The following is a 17285-nucleotide window of genomic DNA, read 5'->3' on the forward strand; positions in this document are numbered from 1 at the left end:
ATGAACAATGCCGGTATAACAACACAAACTCACTTTTTTTCAAAAAATAAAACAAAAATGACAAGAAAGATTGTGAAATAAATAGCATGTGTTTATTAGCTAAGGGTGTTGTTGCTGTTGTGTTCTATTATTGCGTGCTGTTTCTATTGTGGTCCATACATCCATTACAAATTCGTCTGGAAACTCAAATTCGCCTAAGGCATCATCCATTGCTAGAGCGAAGTCGTCAATATCATGCTTATCCTTGCCCAGATCAACCATGGTAGTTGCTGTGTGGAAATGACAACACACAATATATTATATAGGAACACCTCTTTAAGGACCCTTCATATCAAAATTAACTCTGCAGTTTCCAAGGTTCCTATACACTGCAACTTCAACTTTGAAATATGATAATAATTCAATAGCTTTAAACCAATTACATGATCTTACTAAATAGGAAGCTGTAGGTCACACAAAAACTTCAGATTATAACAGTGGCAAATTTAAACAAGTGACATCTGGTTAGATAAGTTTCTCTGTAACAGCAAATGTCGGGAGTCAGCTGATAAAACATTCTAAACATACAGGGATGTGTAGTAGTGCAATCAAAAAAAAAATTAATCTAAAAATGAAGCAGGGTTTCAGTGATAATAAAAAATAAATAAAACAAGAATGAGGTAGCTATCTACAACAGGAAAATTCCTACATTGGCATGTTCAATGCTACAATAGACATTTTCCCACATAGCCAACCATCATTCATCTCTCTTGTTTTACTACTACCTATTACTTTAGTTTGTTATAGCATACACTATTGCTATGATATGCACATGTGGGTGTGACTGCTTTAATAGAGTATAATTTTGTTGAGTATCTCAAGTGGCATGGTTGCCATGTCTTGTTCTCTACAGCAAAACTGCAGCTGGTTGCCATTATGGGGCATGGTAGTGACCATTAAGAGTGGCTGCATGTTATGATTGTTTAAACTCATGGTCACTGTAATGATTGTTTTATAAGTCCAGCTACAGTTAGCTATCTTCCCACTAGTACCAGTGGCATAGCCAGACCCGGGCAAGCCAGGGAATCAAGTCACTTAGCCCTACCATCAACTACCCAGAGTAATTAAGGAGGTGGGCTGAATTGCTGATGAACAATCACTATACAAGAACAGCTAACACAACTTACTGTGTGTCTGCTTCACCAATGCTTTCTTTCTGGCTGGCCAGCACTAAACGGGTTTCCCCCTGGGGTTTTACTGTAAGTTATTTGATATGGCATTAATGGCTAATGAAAAGCAATGAATAGAAACAAGATCACATGATTAAAATGCGGTCAGCTTTGTGACAAAGGACTAGACAGAAATTTTTTCCATACAAATAGTGACAGTGTGTCTTTGTGTTTGTGGACTGTGATGAAAACCTTGATGAAAACTCAAATTGATTCGAAGTTATGAAATGTGTGAACCCGTTCGAGCTGTGTGTATGGAAACTGGGCTTAGACTGATAGTTCAGATGGTATGGAGTACATCTCCAGTTTATAGTCATCACGTGATGTGAGTCGTCTACTACAAGCACTCCGTGCTTTCATTCAAATTCCCTGCTAGTCTGGTATTAAGACACTGCTATACGTATGTGATAGGAAGACAATAGCTAGCTAGCGGTAACATTGTAAGGTTATTATCTTGCATAAGGTTAGTGTAGGTAGAATACATAGCTATATACATTGTTAGTGATGTACAACACATTTTAAAATGTCTATTGATGTCCATATGAAGATGGGAATGTGTGTTACATGGAGTTGAATGGCTTGCCCACCCAGTGCCTGGGCATGGCAAAAAGTCTGGCTACACCACTGACTAGTACTCATACAATATCTTGTGCAATGAAGCCATACCAATGTGTACAGTGTATATATTTTCATATTGGCACTTTGTGCATATTTTGATGCCATAAAACTATTTGAGGGGCTAAGATGACACCTGTGCAATTGAAGATAAGGCAAAGCACAGTAGGCAGACACTCATCAGAACCAGAAAAATATACATGCCACAAGTGATTTTGTTACTGTGGCATGAAAAAACTCCAAAACACGATGATAGGCCTGCCTGCCTAACAGATAGCCTGCATTAAAAATTCAGCCTTCTGTAAGTGTTTTAACTCTGGAATTGATGATAGATTAACTAATATTCCACAGGGATGACTTTTGTCGTGTATGGTATTTCTATGGTGGTTTCAAACAGCAGTATTTTGGTAAGCGTCTAAGGAGGCACCCCTACTGAACAGTATTACTAACAATACTGTTTGAAACATTTTAATTATTGAAGTTCCCATGTTACCAACTGTAGTGGATAAGTACACATCATAGACACATACCTAACTCAGTATCTCGGATTCCCATGAAACTCTCTAACAGATCATCCACCTTATAACAGGCATCCATTTCCCACGAGTCATCCTCCTAAGCAACAACAATTACCAGTACACCGAGTAGCTAGTATATTACAAAATTAATATGCATGTTGGCTCATGTGCACACTCCTTATAATATATTTGCTTTTACACAAGTCAAGGATTTATTATTGAGATTAGAAATCAACACTACAATTTGCTAGCGTCATCATCCAAAATTACTACTGGTATATAAGTACACAAATAACTGTAATATAATTAATTTAAAATGCAGTTGTGGTTTGTTTTGCACCTAAATATACACAAAGTGTCTATCAAAATTTTGCATTGTCTACTCATCTAGTGCACCCAATTAAATAGGTAACTCATTTTTTCCCATGCGATGATGTGTGTATCTGATGTAGTCAAAGCAGGCAACTACAATACACAAATCAATTTGAACATAAAATCAAACTTTTGCTGGTGGTCTTTCAGATTATGCCAAGCCAAATATAATCATCATACAGTATGATAGTACCATATATCAGGGATCATGAAGGTTTGGGCTTTTTGGCCAAAACATCACCTTAAAAAAAACTATAGCTTCACAATACCTTCATTGCTCCTTGGCAGTATTGGTCAGGGTATAGACAAGCCCCAAAGTGCCTTAGAGTGACCTAGCTGAAACACTTAAAATTTAAATTATGTAGTGGAATTTTCTACTAACTGACTTCCTGATGTCGTCAGACTAGCGCAACTCCGTAATGGCTAATGCTATTGGCTTAATATTTCACTGTTCGATGTTGCTTCAGCCTGACGGTGCCTTTTGGCATACTGCAGTATGTACAACACATACTTCATGGACATACTTGTGTCCTCCCATTTATTTTTGCTGACAGTGCAAGGTATTGATTTGCAGCCGTGTGATGGCTTCCCTAGCTAAATTTGTGACAGAATTGCAGAGGTCCTTCTTGTAGTATGCTTTATTTGTAACAATGAGTAGCGAGAGAGAGGGCTGAACATAGCTGAATATGAAACGTAATGGCCACTTTGCTATTTCAGTAAATAACAGATGAAAATAATAAGCCTGGCTCTGTTCTTTAATCTAATGCAGTATGCACGGGTTCACCAGTCAAAATAGTGTTGCAAAAACGTAAACAAATAAGTACATGTATAAGGAAAACTTTGGAATTTTAAGAGATCATAGAAACAATTAATAGCAAAACAAGAAAGGTCGCCTACACCTGCAGATATAGCAGTTAATCCTTAATTCAGTTGTGGGTACAGACTTAAGTAGGGATTAATGTCCATTAGTTAATCTTCAGGTATAAGGTGACTTCCCTTGTTTCACTACTTTTTATTTCTATGATCCTACGTAGCTAATCAAACTTTAAAAAAATTCCTTATACTTGTAGGCATACTATTATTACCACATACGTCATTGAAACTATAAATTGTATCAACTAGCTATCACATTAAAAAAAAAACACACATCTAAGGACCCTACTTAAATTGCAGTACATTTGGTAGCACTGGAGTCAATGACTCTTGTTGTCCCTGGGATCTGTTTATAGGTTTAGGATACATGTAGATACTAGCCTATATTATGACTGGCATAATTTTCAGCGTAACAGGTGCATGAAGCACCAAGCATATTGATCATCCCACTATTTACATGTTATGTAGAAATTTTCAACAGCTTCAGGCAGAAGCTCTCAAAACAATTTTTGCCTAGAATTTTAGTGACACTAGTATCTGATAATGGCCCTCACTGTTTCTCAAAAGAGTTTCACTGCTATCATGTGATAAAACTTCAGACATGCAACCTAGCTGTAGCGCATGCTAGGGATAGAGAGTCACAACAAGCAACAAGGCAAGATTCTAAAAAAAGTTATCACTCATGAATAAAGAAACCACATGTTACCTCAGTTGGTATAAGCAGTTAGGTATGTAATTATTTGTGGTCCATTGACCTTATTACATTAAGCAGCACATGCACAGCACTGGTGGTATTTCACACAACAATGAACATTGGTCAGGCTAACCTCCACTACATGTGTGCATATTTGGAGTGATAGTGGACACTAGTTAATAAGAAACAATCACCATGAAACACAATTAAATTATAGCCAGGCCACACATATGGTCTCATTGGTATTACTGTACATACATACATGTACCTGTACATTTAGACTATATATATATTAGACTCTTAAATTAGGATACATCTGTATGGATACTTCATGGTCCCCAAGGTGTAAGGAATACATGTAGATGGGTTCAACTTTCACATGGCATACCAAAAGATTCTAAATATTAAATAGACACAGAATTCAGGCCATAGGGAAGTCCCAAATATCCATTAACCAACACCAAGGGACTACAACAACCAGGATACTTTTGCCCACACTGTCTTGGCTCCACTGTATTAAATGATTTCAGTGATTCGAGTAAGTACTTAGCGGTTCATGTTGAATTTTACTGACTTCAGTCACTCACAGATATTTTACTCAAAAATAACCTCCTATATTAGGAGGATAAACTAGTAAAGTTACAACTTATCTGAGCTATTTTATCTAACCTCATTGCATTTTGGATGCCAAAGCTTTTGCAGCAAATAGTACTGTAGTAAGTACAGCACAACCTTCCACAGTAAGGAAATAAGGCTATACATCGTATCAAATGGCCACTAGCTATGGTATGTATCATACAACTAACAAACTTTGATGGAGGTACACTAAAGATGACAAATATGATATGGACATGTAAGTCAGAATTTGATAACCTTTAATTCATGAACATTTATGACTTAGAGATTTTTATCAACATTTAATTTGTCAAAGCTGATAAAGTGAGCTTGTTTTACTTCCTGCAACATTTTGCCATAGATCCTTTACACCCCGGGATAGGAATCTCCATGTACTTGCTGTACTTACGTGCTGGATTATCCGCACCGTTAATTAATTGGTGTTGACTGGAAGGAGAAAACTCTGATCCATTGTTCTGTAGTGAATTTCGTGTTGTTTGATACAGTAATCTCGTTCTTTACTTCGAATAAGGTGGAAAGATGATTGTGGACGCAAAAACAGTGACAAAACTCGCTGACAGACCCAAGCGATTAAAACTTTGGCTAGCTGTAACTCTGGAATTGTTCACTCTATGAGCGTCAAATTCAGTCCGTAAGTATAACTTGGGATAAGGAATCAAACCAGCAAAGTCATTAGTCCATATCTCCGTGTTCAAATCTTGTTGTTTGAATGGTGGCGACAAATTTTGGCTAGCTCTACCCGCCTGAAACAACGTCTTCTTAACTTACAATTTGTTATGTGTACTTATCCATCCTTTGTTAATCGAACTGAAGTAAACCCATTGCCTGTACTGTCCACTAAACAGAGAATTAATACGCTAAAGTCGAGTTACCGATGCATCAATTCATATATCTCTTTGTAGAAAGGTGTTGACGGAGGTGCGGATGGAAGTGTTAAAAACAGAAGATTCCAATCCTGGGGTGTAAAGGATCTATGATTTTGCAGAGCACTGTCAGACTTCTTTCATTTTGTAGCAAAATCAATCCAACAAAAAATGGATCATGTAAATAATTATACAGATACTATTGCTTACCACTTCCTCAACCACAGCAGGACCATTCTTTTTTAACCGCAGAGTAGCCTTCTTGCCTCCCTTATCAATGGCTGCCTCTACTAGTGAGGGATCTTGCTCTAGTACTGGTGACTTAGTAGCTGCTGTCTTTGATGCTCCACGTGGTGCAATATCCTCTGGAATACATAAGGGATTTATTAGATGCTATTTCCTTAAATACAGTGATATTTATAATTACAGTGGAAACACATGATAATTATATTAATACGGACGGACACTTTGGGACCACTAATTCGGTATGTCCTGATTAGTAAAGCACTCAAGGAGAATAAACTTTATACACACTTTATGTTATAGAGGCATTCTCGTTTTCAGGTTTTCATTCATTGACTGGTATATATAGTTGGGGATCAGAAGTCAGGGACAAGTGTTAATTTTACCGGTGATAAAATTGGCAAATTCCCAGCTGTAAAAAGACCAAACTGAGTCAAGAAGTTCAAGAACTTTTACCTTAATGGAGGGTATATACTAGTGCTATGAACCTGCAGAGTTTACTAAAACTGGTTATTGGGAAGGTGCCTTACAATAACAGTTATCACAATCACATATTTACACATGCTTTGAGGTTATGTTATGATGTTAACACTTGTCAGCAGGGGTAATTTATGGTTTACCAAGTGGGTGGGCAAAGCCAGTTTAAAGGCTTCTTAGCTGGTTCGCAACACTAGTATACAAGTACACAGAAAAATTTGGAATTTTCAGGGACCATAACACATCGATAAAAAGTACTGAAACAAGCTGGAGTAGTGCACAATATTAATTCACAGTAAAACAATAAGAAGTGTTATATCCCTACTGTGCATTTCCATTATGGTATTGTGAGCACAGTAAGGATATAACACTTCTTATTGAATTAATATTGTGCACTACTCCAACTTGTTTCAGTATTTTTTATCAATGTGCTATGGTCCCTACTCTAGTTGAAAATTCCAAATTTTTCTGTGTACTTGTTCGTTAACTTTAATTATTATGACTGGTGAACCCATGCATACTGCATCTGAAATGGTGTCGTGTGCCCCAATTATCGTCTGAAAAGTGAAGTATCCATTACGCTTTGTTGTCGGCTATGTTCAACCCATTACACAGCAGTATGAATCAAGAACTGTTTGAAAAGCACCTCTGATATCAAAATAGCCACTATGACAAATATGGACAATTTCCGTTACAAAGGGAAGCCATCACGTGCTATCGCCAAATCGACACTTTTCGCTGTCAGCAAAGATGAATGGGACACAAAGGAGGACACTGGTAAGTCCATGAAGAACGCATTGTACGTACTGCGGTATGCCAAAAGGCATCTGTCAGGCCAAAGCGACATCACAGTGAAAAAATCAAGCCTGTAGCCTTAGCCGTTATCGAGTTACGCTTGTCTGAAGGCATCAGTGAGTCAGTTACTTACTCAGTCAGTAGAAAATAAATTATTTTTAAAATCCGTAGAAACTTGTTGAAAGCGTTTCGGGTCAATCTGAAAGCTTGTTTGGGCGCCTGATTGTCGTAGGGGAAATAAAGGCTATTTTTTTTTGCGTGATATTATTTCGTGGGCCACGCCTACTCCTTTGTGGTCCCTACTATACACTACTACCATAGTGTATGATACTATGAACAAACAAGAGAATTCAGATTTACCTGCCTGCTTGGACAACTTTAATATGACTACAAATCTGGTTGCAATGGAAGAGCTATAGTACGTATTTGAATGAAGCACAAACATGTTATATATGCCGTTTTGCATTTCATTCTCTAAAAGAATTAAAAGTTTATTGCCATTAATCACAGTACAATGTTGGTTTTGTCCATATTACTTTTATTAGTTGGTTTTGTCCATATTACTTGCCATACACTGGGTTATTTTGATGGGAGGGGGGGAAAGGTTTGCAGCTATTCGCGATTCGTGAATAGTTTCAAAGCAGCACGAATTGATTCTGTTGATAGTGGAGTAAAAGCTATAGCTACTATATAGAAATGTTTATTAGTAATATAATCCATAAAGAATCATAGTGCTAGAAACTTCACACCTAGTACCTGAACCCATAACATCTAACTAGACAAAGTGTACATATGTGACTGTCTCTGGGAAAACCAGTCTTATCGCCCATTTAAAAGTATCGAGAAATGTCAGTTTTAAATATTCAGAGCATTGTAGCTGGCCAATGGTGGTAGCTACGCATACCAATTTTTCACACGTTTTACAGCAATTTCTTACCTTCCAGATCATCCACTGAAGAAGTAGTCAACAGCTAAGTTTCCTGCCATTTTAGATAGTTTTTAAACCGAGGTTGACTGTACCAGGCAAGCTCCAAAAAGGGTGGGAGGCGGGGGGGCCTGGAAGGCAGGCAAGATGGTGTTCAAAAAATGAAAAGGAACGTGTTGGGATGAACTAGGCCAAGTTATGGGCCATTCAGGGTTCAGAACTGGCTAAAATGAAAAGAAATTTGCAGCACAGGTCATTGTCCAATACCACGGAGCTGTACAGCCATCTCCTGGTTCCATCAAGACACCAGACCACTTGTACGGCTCGCCACTGTGCTTGAAAAAAGCAGCCAGCAAAAGCAGGCCACTTTACTCTGATCGACTGTGACAGTGAAATTTGATAGCGCATTCATTAAGCTTTGTGTTTGTGTGAAAAAAACCAAACTTCCTGTCTTGGACGATAAGACCGGTTTTTGCAGATCCAGTCACATATGTAGTTGTGATCAGGTGGTCAACTGTCATGTTGGTCTTAATCACTGCCACAATGTACAGTTTGTGTAGACAGGATAGTGATAACCAATTGCAGTTTCTTTGTAAATGTGCAAAAGTCTCCATTGCCAGACTTACTACAGTATGACTTCGGTACAACCCCCCCCCCACAAAATTAAGGTAAAAATACAAAGTGGTTTGTGAAAATTTTTCCTCTGAAAATTTGAATAGTGCCATTTGTGAATTTTGTACCTTCAAAAAATCTGCTATATGGTTGACTATTTGAGCAAGATATAAGAACAGAAGATGTGGGAAACAACTATCAGTCAATATAGATTTTAAAAGCCCCAAAAGGTAACTATAATTAAGCTTTTCTGCATATAAGGGGTAATTATATCCTCCCTTAACAAATAGAGGGCATAATTCACCTTGTCAGATTCTGCTGCCTCCACACTCCACAAATTTACTGCCCATACAAAAGCACAACGTCACATGTATAATAGCAAAGACTGATATCCATTAAATCCCAACAGTGCTCATAATAACAAATGATCAACTGAATAGCTAAGTGGATTTAAGGAACAAAAACCATGTTGTGTAGCTTTTTCTAATGAATTCAGCATATAATCCCATTTTATGTACTGAGCTCATGGGCAGGTATCAATTACATGTAATAAATCCATCCACCTGTATTTCTTAGTTATGACACTAGGAGATATACTGTACTTCCTAGTATAGCAGCCTGCCCTTTACCAGTTTGTACTCACAAGATACTGTACAATACTCACAAGGCCACTGTTTATAGTACATTAACGTCTGCCGCTTGTATTTGAGTACAGGAATGTGGACGTCATAAAGTTCAAGCTGTAATCAGGGCACCAGACCCCAAGGGGATGCCCAACAATGTGTGGTGCCCTCCACAAATTAGTTGTAACACAATTTGTGGCCATTCACATATTACACACACAAGGTTATGACACTTCTATGGCAGTGCTCATAATGTTATTCATAGCTCAGGGCTATGAATATTGAGTATCAATTATAGTAGCAAACGTCACACCTCAATATTTTCTGGCACCACATGTAAGACTTCTCGGCACCACAAATAATATTCACACGAGAATAGATAATAGCTGGCTGATTTAACCTTTTTTACCAAGATTACAAAGTACACTATATACCGTATAGAGGGAAACTTTAGCAGGGGAAAACTTTGGCGAATTTGGTGTTCTGCTACAAATTCGCCAAAGTTTTACCCACCAATTACTCGTAGCGCCTCAGATTAGCATCTTTATAGCTAAGCATTGAGCTTTTATTCGCCAAAGTTTCTTTCGCCAAATGCAATTTAGCTTGCTATTCGCCAAAGTTTACCCCCGCCAAAGTTTCCCTCCGTACGGTATGTTTAAGACCTACATGCATGGCCTTAAAGGACTGGTAAATGAGGTTTCGTTTATTACACATGGGGATTTTGGACTAGTTGTTTTCCAGCTGTTATAAATTATCATACCGTACATATACCATGCAATGAATGATATTTCCTCATTGCTATATTTATCCCCTAATATAACTTACGGAAAGATTTCTTGGGCTCCACAAGTCTCATCATGAATCTTGAAGACACTGGCATCTCCTTCAACATTTTGGCCACCTCATAGTGTCGTGACCCTACCATGCTTTTCCCATTAATTGATTCTATTTGGTCTCCAATATTAATCTCTTTCGTTTGCCATATTAAGCTCTGTTCTTTAATGCGTTTTACGAATGCACACCCTGCACCATTGTCTGTAATTGTCAGCCCCAGGGATGGTTCAGTTTTGTCAACCATGATGTCTTTGGTGTGGCCTTTCACATGAGCAAAGATGAAGTCATTTAATCCAATCTGACCCCCAAGAAGTCTTGTCATGTCAATCTTGTGTGAATTAAGTGTACAAAACAGTATCTATTAACAAGATAAGGAGTTGACACACACATAAACTATCTCTTTACCAAATACAGTAAAGTATAAACCATACAAATGTGTTTGTATCTAAAGGTTTCCCAGTTACACATCATGTATTCTAACAACACAGATGGTAATCTAAGTAAGATTGTAACTTGTTATAATGTCTATTCATACACTCACTTCTGACGATGGTATTCCAAATGCTTCGGCTATTCTCTGATAAAGTTCTTTAACATTTGAAAATTCCATGATCTTTTTCGTAGGACTGCCGTGGGCTAGCTGGGCATGAAACACGAGTTGGCGGTGTCGTAAAACAGCAGCGTTTGACTGAGGTAGCGATGCTTCTGACGTCCTCTGGGTCGTCTGTGGTGGAGGGGGTAAGGGTTCTGGTGGAGGACTGTTGGAGGCGCCTGAACCCACAGCCGAGCGCCTTTTTCGCTTCTCAAAGAACGGCATGATCGCGCTACTGAGCTGCACTTACAACTGAAGATCTCTTTAATCCAACTTCGTCTCAAAATATTGGTTTTGCAGCAGTTGTCAGACTTCACAGCTTTCGAAAATAAATGCTTGTGGGAGTGTTGTGAAAAATTAATGGAATCCTTACGCGCTTTGATAGCATTAGCGCCTCATATTAGCGCCTTTGTGTAGACGACTGAGATTGGTTAGTGTTCGCGTTTCATGTTACAGCAGCTTGTGAAGGCCAGAAGTTATGGTAGTGGGCGAGCAGATTGTTTGAAAAGAGTTATAACATCACAGCGACTGGCCGAGCTTGAGCTGAGCCCAGAAATTGACCTAGGGCGACATCATGCCAAAGCAGTGACTTCGGTTGACTTTGAGAACTCTACTGGAAGATAGTAAGCAAATAAACTGTGTCAGAATAGAGTGAATAGGCCTAGTTTTAATTATTATTTTAACCGCCATGTACTGTATTTAAGCGCCTATTAACGCGAAAATTCGACTTGTTCTGAATTTAAAACTGACTTTGCACTTAAAACTAAAAACCCAAATATATTTAACTTGTAATCATAACTTCATCCACAGCTTAGCCCTACTGGGGATTCTTTTGCAATTTAGTTCACCAATTGCCGTATAGCCTAAATATTTCAAGGTTGAGCAATGTTGCTATGTGGATTTGCAAACACTCCCAAAATGTATTAGACTATATGTAGGTCTAAACATTTCAAGGTTAAAATTCTTGCTGATGACCCCCAAAACCACGAAATCAGCGAAAATCTCCCCCCTCAAATATTTAGGTTATACGGTAATCCCGAAATAGGGCCACTACACATAGCCTAAGCTTTTCAATGATTTGCATAATCAGGGATTTTGGGTCTGCAAATATTAGATCAATACACACATGTGGGTCCATCCTTAAACTGTTAACAGAATCTCTGAAATAACTTGCTGTGCTTATTAACTTGGTGATCAATATGTTCAGATATTATAATGCTGTTTGGCTAGTGGTATTTATGCAAATAAACTGCATGCATTGCTAGTCGGGGTCCTCCTTTGAGAAAAAAAAAAGTTCAAGTTGCTCGTTTACAGCGATTGCAAAATCATGCTGTCTGCATAACTAAATATTTATGTAAATTTGATCATGTGTCTCAACATCGAAGAGAGTTGAACTGGCTATCTGTTCCTGACACTATACAATTACAATCCATCACTGCAATGATTCGATACTATCAGCAAACAATTAGATCCTCCAATTATCTTTGGACGTACAACACACATTGTGGTGATTATTTTGTGAATCCTAGTAATTCTAAGCTCTCCAGAGTTAGGAAGTATTTTCATTGTAGTGCCTCTACTTATTGGAATTCAATCAATTGAACAGCATCATTTCCTAAATTAATATTTGTCAATTACGCTAAATCTGTGTACTTAAGTAATTACGAGTGTTAAATTTGCATGTGTCCTGCTTGTATTTATGTGTAGTGTAGTTTTTATTATTTCATCTGTGTATTGTATTTGTTTGTGCTTTTTTCTTTGTGTTGTATATGTAACAGTATTCAATTGCTCTGGTAAGGAAGAATGGCTTATGCCAATTACATAGAGGATAACCAACAAATCAAATCAAATCCTTACAAGATTGGAACAATAAAAAATTTAAGCTATATGTATGCATGTTCCAGCACACTCTAGTAGTTTAATGTCATCATTTTTTTACAAGTTTGTTATCGGGAGGAGTGGATGGTACTATACTGATTTATGATGTACAATGCTATCCTGATGGATCACACACTGAATGCCCTGTGGTTGCTAAGGCCAGGTTTGGTAGCAACCAGGAACAGAGAAGAAATCCGTTCCACTTTGCATCGACTGACAACAAACACTCAATATCTGCAGTTAGCTGGTACCCTCATGATACAGGAATCTTTCTGAGTAGCTCAACGGACGAAACACTGAAAGTTTGGGACACAAATACCATGTCTGTTGCCGAGGAGTTTGAACTTGATGACATAGTTTATCATCATGCTATGCCAACGTCTAGTTCACATTTTCTGGTTGCTGCTGGTGACAGAAATGGTGTGATTACGCTGTGTGACATCAAGTCAGGATCTGCTATACATGTTCTTCGTCATCATAAACAAAGTGTGTTTGCTCTAGATTGGTCTCCATCCAGTGATTTCATCCTAGCATCTGCTGGAAGAGATAACACCATTTTACTCTGGGATATTCGTAAAGTTGGAGGACCATTGGTATCTCTTGACCAGCACAATGGTGCTGGTGTAGCAAGTACCTCCAGCATTCTAACTGCACATAATGGGGCCATTAATGGACTATGTTTCACCGACGAAGGAAGGTGGATTGTGTCTTATGGCACTGATTACCGTCTTCGAATGTGGGATGCATTAAATGGTAGGAACATGTTAATAAATTACGGCAGAGTAACTAACTGGTTCTCTGGTCACTGTCAGTTGGCAGTCACTACTTGTGGACACACGAGCAAGGGAGGGGGCTTTATATTTGTACCCAGTGGACATGATATTGTGGTGTTGGATTTGATGAGTGGTAAGAGGCTTGGAGTACTGGAGGGACACTTCAGGACAGTTAACTGTTGTGCACTTCATCCTTATGAACAGGTAGCGTGTATGTGTGCATATGCATGTGTAGTTGTTTGACCATTGAGGTACACGTACATGCACTATATTGTGTTATGGGTTTAAGAGTTTATGATACAGTGGAACCTCATCAAAAAGGTCAATCAGACCACTTGTCCATGTTACCATTTGTATTAGTGTAACACATGTAGATCAGGACACCTGACTATAATTTGAATGCTTTACCAAATACTGTAGGAATAAGAATGGTGACAGTGTACAACTGTGAAAATATTGAGGGATTGAATCTTGATACATAGTATAATAACTCACGCAAGTGTAATATTTTTATGATACGTTATTTCACTGTTAGTGTTGGTATTGAAATCCAACCCAGAACTCCTAATATAAGATCATAGTTTAATACATGTAGTTGTGCAATCGATACATTTAATTTATTATGAATATGTACATGTATAGCTGCACGACTACTAAAATTGTGGCTATTTAGATCCAGTATCAGTTGTTATACAACTAAGTTTATCAGCCACCTGCATGGAAGGTCACCCTTCTAAAAACTCATTTGATAATTTTATGCATACAGATGTGTAACCACCTACCAGTTGGAGTATGGCTTAGACAAGTTCCACTGTACATGCTTGTAATGCTACAATGTGGTGACAGGTGTGTACTAGGGAGTATCCTAAAAATGTGTCCATATTAGAGAGGTGTTTTGATTTTAGGAGTGTAAGTGCACTTACACAGGTAGGGAAGCCATGTACGTACAGTAGTGTTGTGAATTATCCAGATCTCCTTATTTTTAACAGTGTACTTCTATTGGTAGATCGCTATAAGCAGATTTAAACTAGAAGTTCAAGTGTCCACATTTAACACTGCTTGAAGTTTCTTAGTTTACTAGAGTGGTATATCCACAGTATATGGAACAGTTAATTGTTAGGAATTTTAGTAGCTTTTCAGTAAACCTGCATTCACTGATGTTTACTGAGAGTTTAAAATTTAGTAAAACAATTATGTTCCATATACTTAAAGTTACTGACATTTTACTATCAGTATAACTGGATACAACTACAGTAAAGCAGCTTAACAAATTAGTAAACTAAGAACCTTCAAGCAGTGTAAGGATGTGTCTTTAAGTGCTATGTACGTAGATATTTGCTCCAGATTATAAGATGGAAAGAAGAATTTCTTCTGTGTGTTTATTTTAAGTAGTCATTCAATGTGACTATGTGTGCCCACAATGTTACAAGGTTGTTAATGGTTGGGTAGTGTTAGTGGTGATAGTTGTGTAAACTGTTTCAGGCTCAGTGGGTTTTGTTTTGAGGTTTACTGCCAAGCAGAACACAAGTTTGACATGTGTATACATACTTAACATGTTCTCAGGGATGGTTCTTGAAAATTTTCAGACTGTTTTCAACTCCGAAGTAGAAGAGCACCTCTTTAATGCCTGCAAGATCATCATCATGGTCAACTTTTTTGACACCACTGACAGAGATCCAAACAGGGTTCCACTTTAAGGCACAGCGACTACAGCATACGTAGCTAGTTATCATAGTTATCTGTGAGTAAGATTACCTTTTCACAGTTAAATCTTAAGATTCCAGGAAGATTTGAAGCCATCAGAACAGCTCCAAGAAATTAATTGTTTTAGGTGCTTAACTTGCTTTAAAATGGTAGAAGATCCTGTAAATGATTTCGCGACAAAGGGGGAAGTGATTAGGTTACTTTAATGCACATAACATCTTTAGCAATGGCTTCAAAGCATGTCATTTACTTTTTTGACTATTCTATTAGCAGTTTGATTGTATCAGACTGAGTGGTTTCCGGAAACCAGTGAAGCCCCCTAGAATCGCAACTGCGTATAGTTCATAATTGTAACAAATGAACTTAATACGTTACGGTCTAGTTGTCACCAGATGATGTACTTCATTTTAGTGACCATGTCAAGTAGGTCCCAAACATTATATGCTACATAATTTTATTAATAAGACCACCTCATTATAGTGACCATGTCAAGTAGGGAGTGTTGGGGGTAATGCATTATTTAATACTTATTACTTTTGTGGTAACGAAGTAATATAACGAAATATGCTGTAAAAACAGGTAATATAACTCAAGTTACTTTACTTGAAAAAGTAACGCATTACCTAAGTGATGAAGTTACTGTAACGAGTAATTTTATGTAACATTATTACTTTAAGCAACAAAGTTACTAATCTCGTTAGTAATCCACTGAGTAATGCCTAGCCACTACGAAGTAACGAAGCCTACTGAATGAAGCTTATTCACCAGCTTCTTGCTTAGAACCAAGATTTGCACATTGTCCAACATTGCAATCATGTCACGTGATAAAGAGGTAGTTTCACATGTGACAGCTTAAGGCTGTGGACACAAAGTAATATATTATTATAGTTACTTTATTATATTAATATGTAACTGTAACTAAATAGTTCAGTTGTAAATAAAATGTAACGAGTTACATTTAAAAAAGTAACTGTCCCAACACTGCAAGTAGGTCCCAAACATAGTTAAAGGTTTACTTTGTGACATCATTGTGCCATTTAAAAGCAGGCCTTTAATATCATAGGTGGCCCCATTAATGAGGTTTCAATGTTGTTATTTTCTACAGATCTTATTCAGTGGAGGTAACGACTGTAAATTACTGGCATGGTCTCCTAAGAGACCAGTTGTCAAGGAAACCCACACTGCCAGGTTAAATACACACAATCAAAGTACTCCGATTAATGCCTACCAAGACAGTTGGAGTGATGATGAGACATGACAATACATGACACTATTGATTGTTTGTATGTGTACTTACTATCTGTTTAAATGCCACAAAGTTTTTCGTCTCCAGATTTTATGTAGCAACCAGGTACATCATACAGTCATCCGATATGCTCAATGGGAGCCATAAATTTTGTTGGATTAACCGGTTGTTGGATTATCAAGTCACCTCTGTAATCTGACATTGTGCAATATCTAGAATCATGTCAGATTATGCAGTAAATTACAAGTAAAACTGATCACACAATGTTTTTAACATGAATTAATTAATTTTAGAATTTGTAAGTATTACAACTTTTCTTTTATTATTGTCAACCAACTAAATGCTTTGCTTGCTTAAAAATTGATTGTTTTTGATGCTGCTATTATTCTCTGTCGGATTACAAAGGTCGAAAACAATGTATTTTCAAGTTTAGGGAATCAAATTTTGTGTCGGCTTACAGAGGTACGTTGCTTTCCATATAAAGTGTTGGCGAACAACTTTTTGGGAAGATTAGAGAGAATTCTGGATTACAGAGATGTTGGATTAGAGAGGTTCAACTGTATGTATGAAAATCAAATAGCAAAATTGTGAGTTGAGCTTGGGTAATACCAAGTTATGTATGCCAAATTAAAATTGATATCAAGAAATGGATGGAAATTGTTAATTTTGAGATCTATTGTGTGTTACATGCAGTGGTAATGTTTCATTATCATCACATATTTGTACGTAACACTGCAAATTGACTAAGATTTTGGTTTGGCTCCATTATCATCCTCGATAGAATTGCTTTAAAGATTTTTTGAT

General features: G+C 37.5%; 2 protein-coding genes across 2 annotated transcripts; one reads left to right on the top strand and one right to left on the bottom strand.

Moving 5' to 3' along the window:
- Window positions 1–16: 16 nt before the first annotated feature.
- On the bottom strand, window positions 17–11247 carry LOC136256859 (PDZ domain-containing protein GIPC3-like). Its single transcript, XM_066049920.1, has 5 exons — window positions 10830–11247; window positions 10280–10646; window positions 5990–6144; window positions 2354–2438; window positions 17–269 (listed from the first exon to the last, which is right to left on the bottom strand). Exons 1-5 carry the CDS (start codon window positions 11103–11105, stop codon window positions 100–102), a joined length of 1053 nt encoding a protein of 350 aa, XP_065905992.1. The 5' UTR covers window positions 11106–11247; the 3' UTR covers window positions 17–99.
- On the top strand, window positions 11228–16569 carry LOC136256858 (DNA excision repair protein ERCC-8-like). Its single transcript, XM_066049919.1, has 3 exons — window positions 11228–11503; window positions 12823–13735; window positions 16341–16569. Exons 1-3 carry the CDS (start codon window positions 11328–11330, stop codon window positions 16491–16493), a joined length of 1242 nt encoding a protein of 413 aa, XP_065905991.1. The 5' UTR covers window positions 11228–11327; the 3' UTR covers window positions 16494–16569.
- Window positions 16570–17285: the final 716 nt, after the last annotated feature.

The sequence above is a fragment of the Dysidea avara genome, chromosome 5, assembly GCF_963678975.1.
Source record: "Dysidea avara chromosome 5, odDysAvar1.4, whole genome shotgun sequence".
Lineage (NCBI taxonomy): Eukaryota > Metazoa > Porifera > Demospongiae > Dictyoceratida > Dysideidae > Dysidea > Dysidea avara.

What these genes read in the sequence shown, in the direction of transcription:
- LOC136256859 (XM_066049920.1), bottom strand. Translation starts at nt 11,105, where the DNA reads ATGCCGTTCTTTGAGAAGCGAAAAAGGCGCTCGGCTGTGGGTTCAGGC. An exon ending in TTGGAATACCATCGTCAGAA is followed by an intron (nt 10,647 to 10,829) that starts GTGAGTGTATGA and finishes TCTTGTTAATAG; the next exon opens with ATACTGTTTTGTACACTTAA. An exon ending in AATCCGAGATACTGAGTTAG is followed by an intron (nt 270 to 2,353) that starts GTATGTGTCTAT and finishes ATTTCCACACAG; the next exon opens with CAACTACCATGGTTGATCTG.
- LOC136256858 (XM_066049919.1), top strand. Translation starts at nt 11,328, where the DNA reads ATGTTACAGCAGCTTGTGAAGGCCAGAAGTTATGGTAGTGGGCGAGCA. An exon ending in GAGAACTCTACTGGAAGATA is followed by an intron (nt 11,504 to 12,822) that starts GTAAGCAAATAA and finishes TTTTTTTACAAG; the next exon opens with TTTGTTATCGGGAGGAGTGG. An exon ending in CACTTCATCCTTATGAACAG is followed by an intron (nt 13,736 to 16,340) that starts GTAGCGTGTATG and finishes TATTTTCTACAG; the next exon opens with ATCTTATTCAGTGGAGGTAA.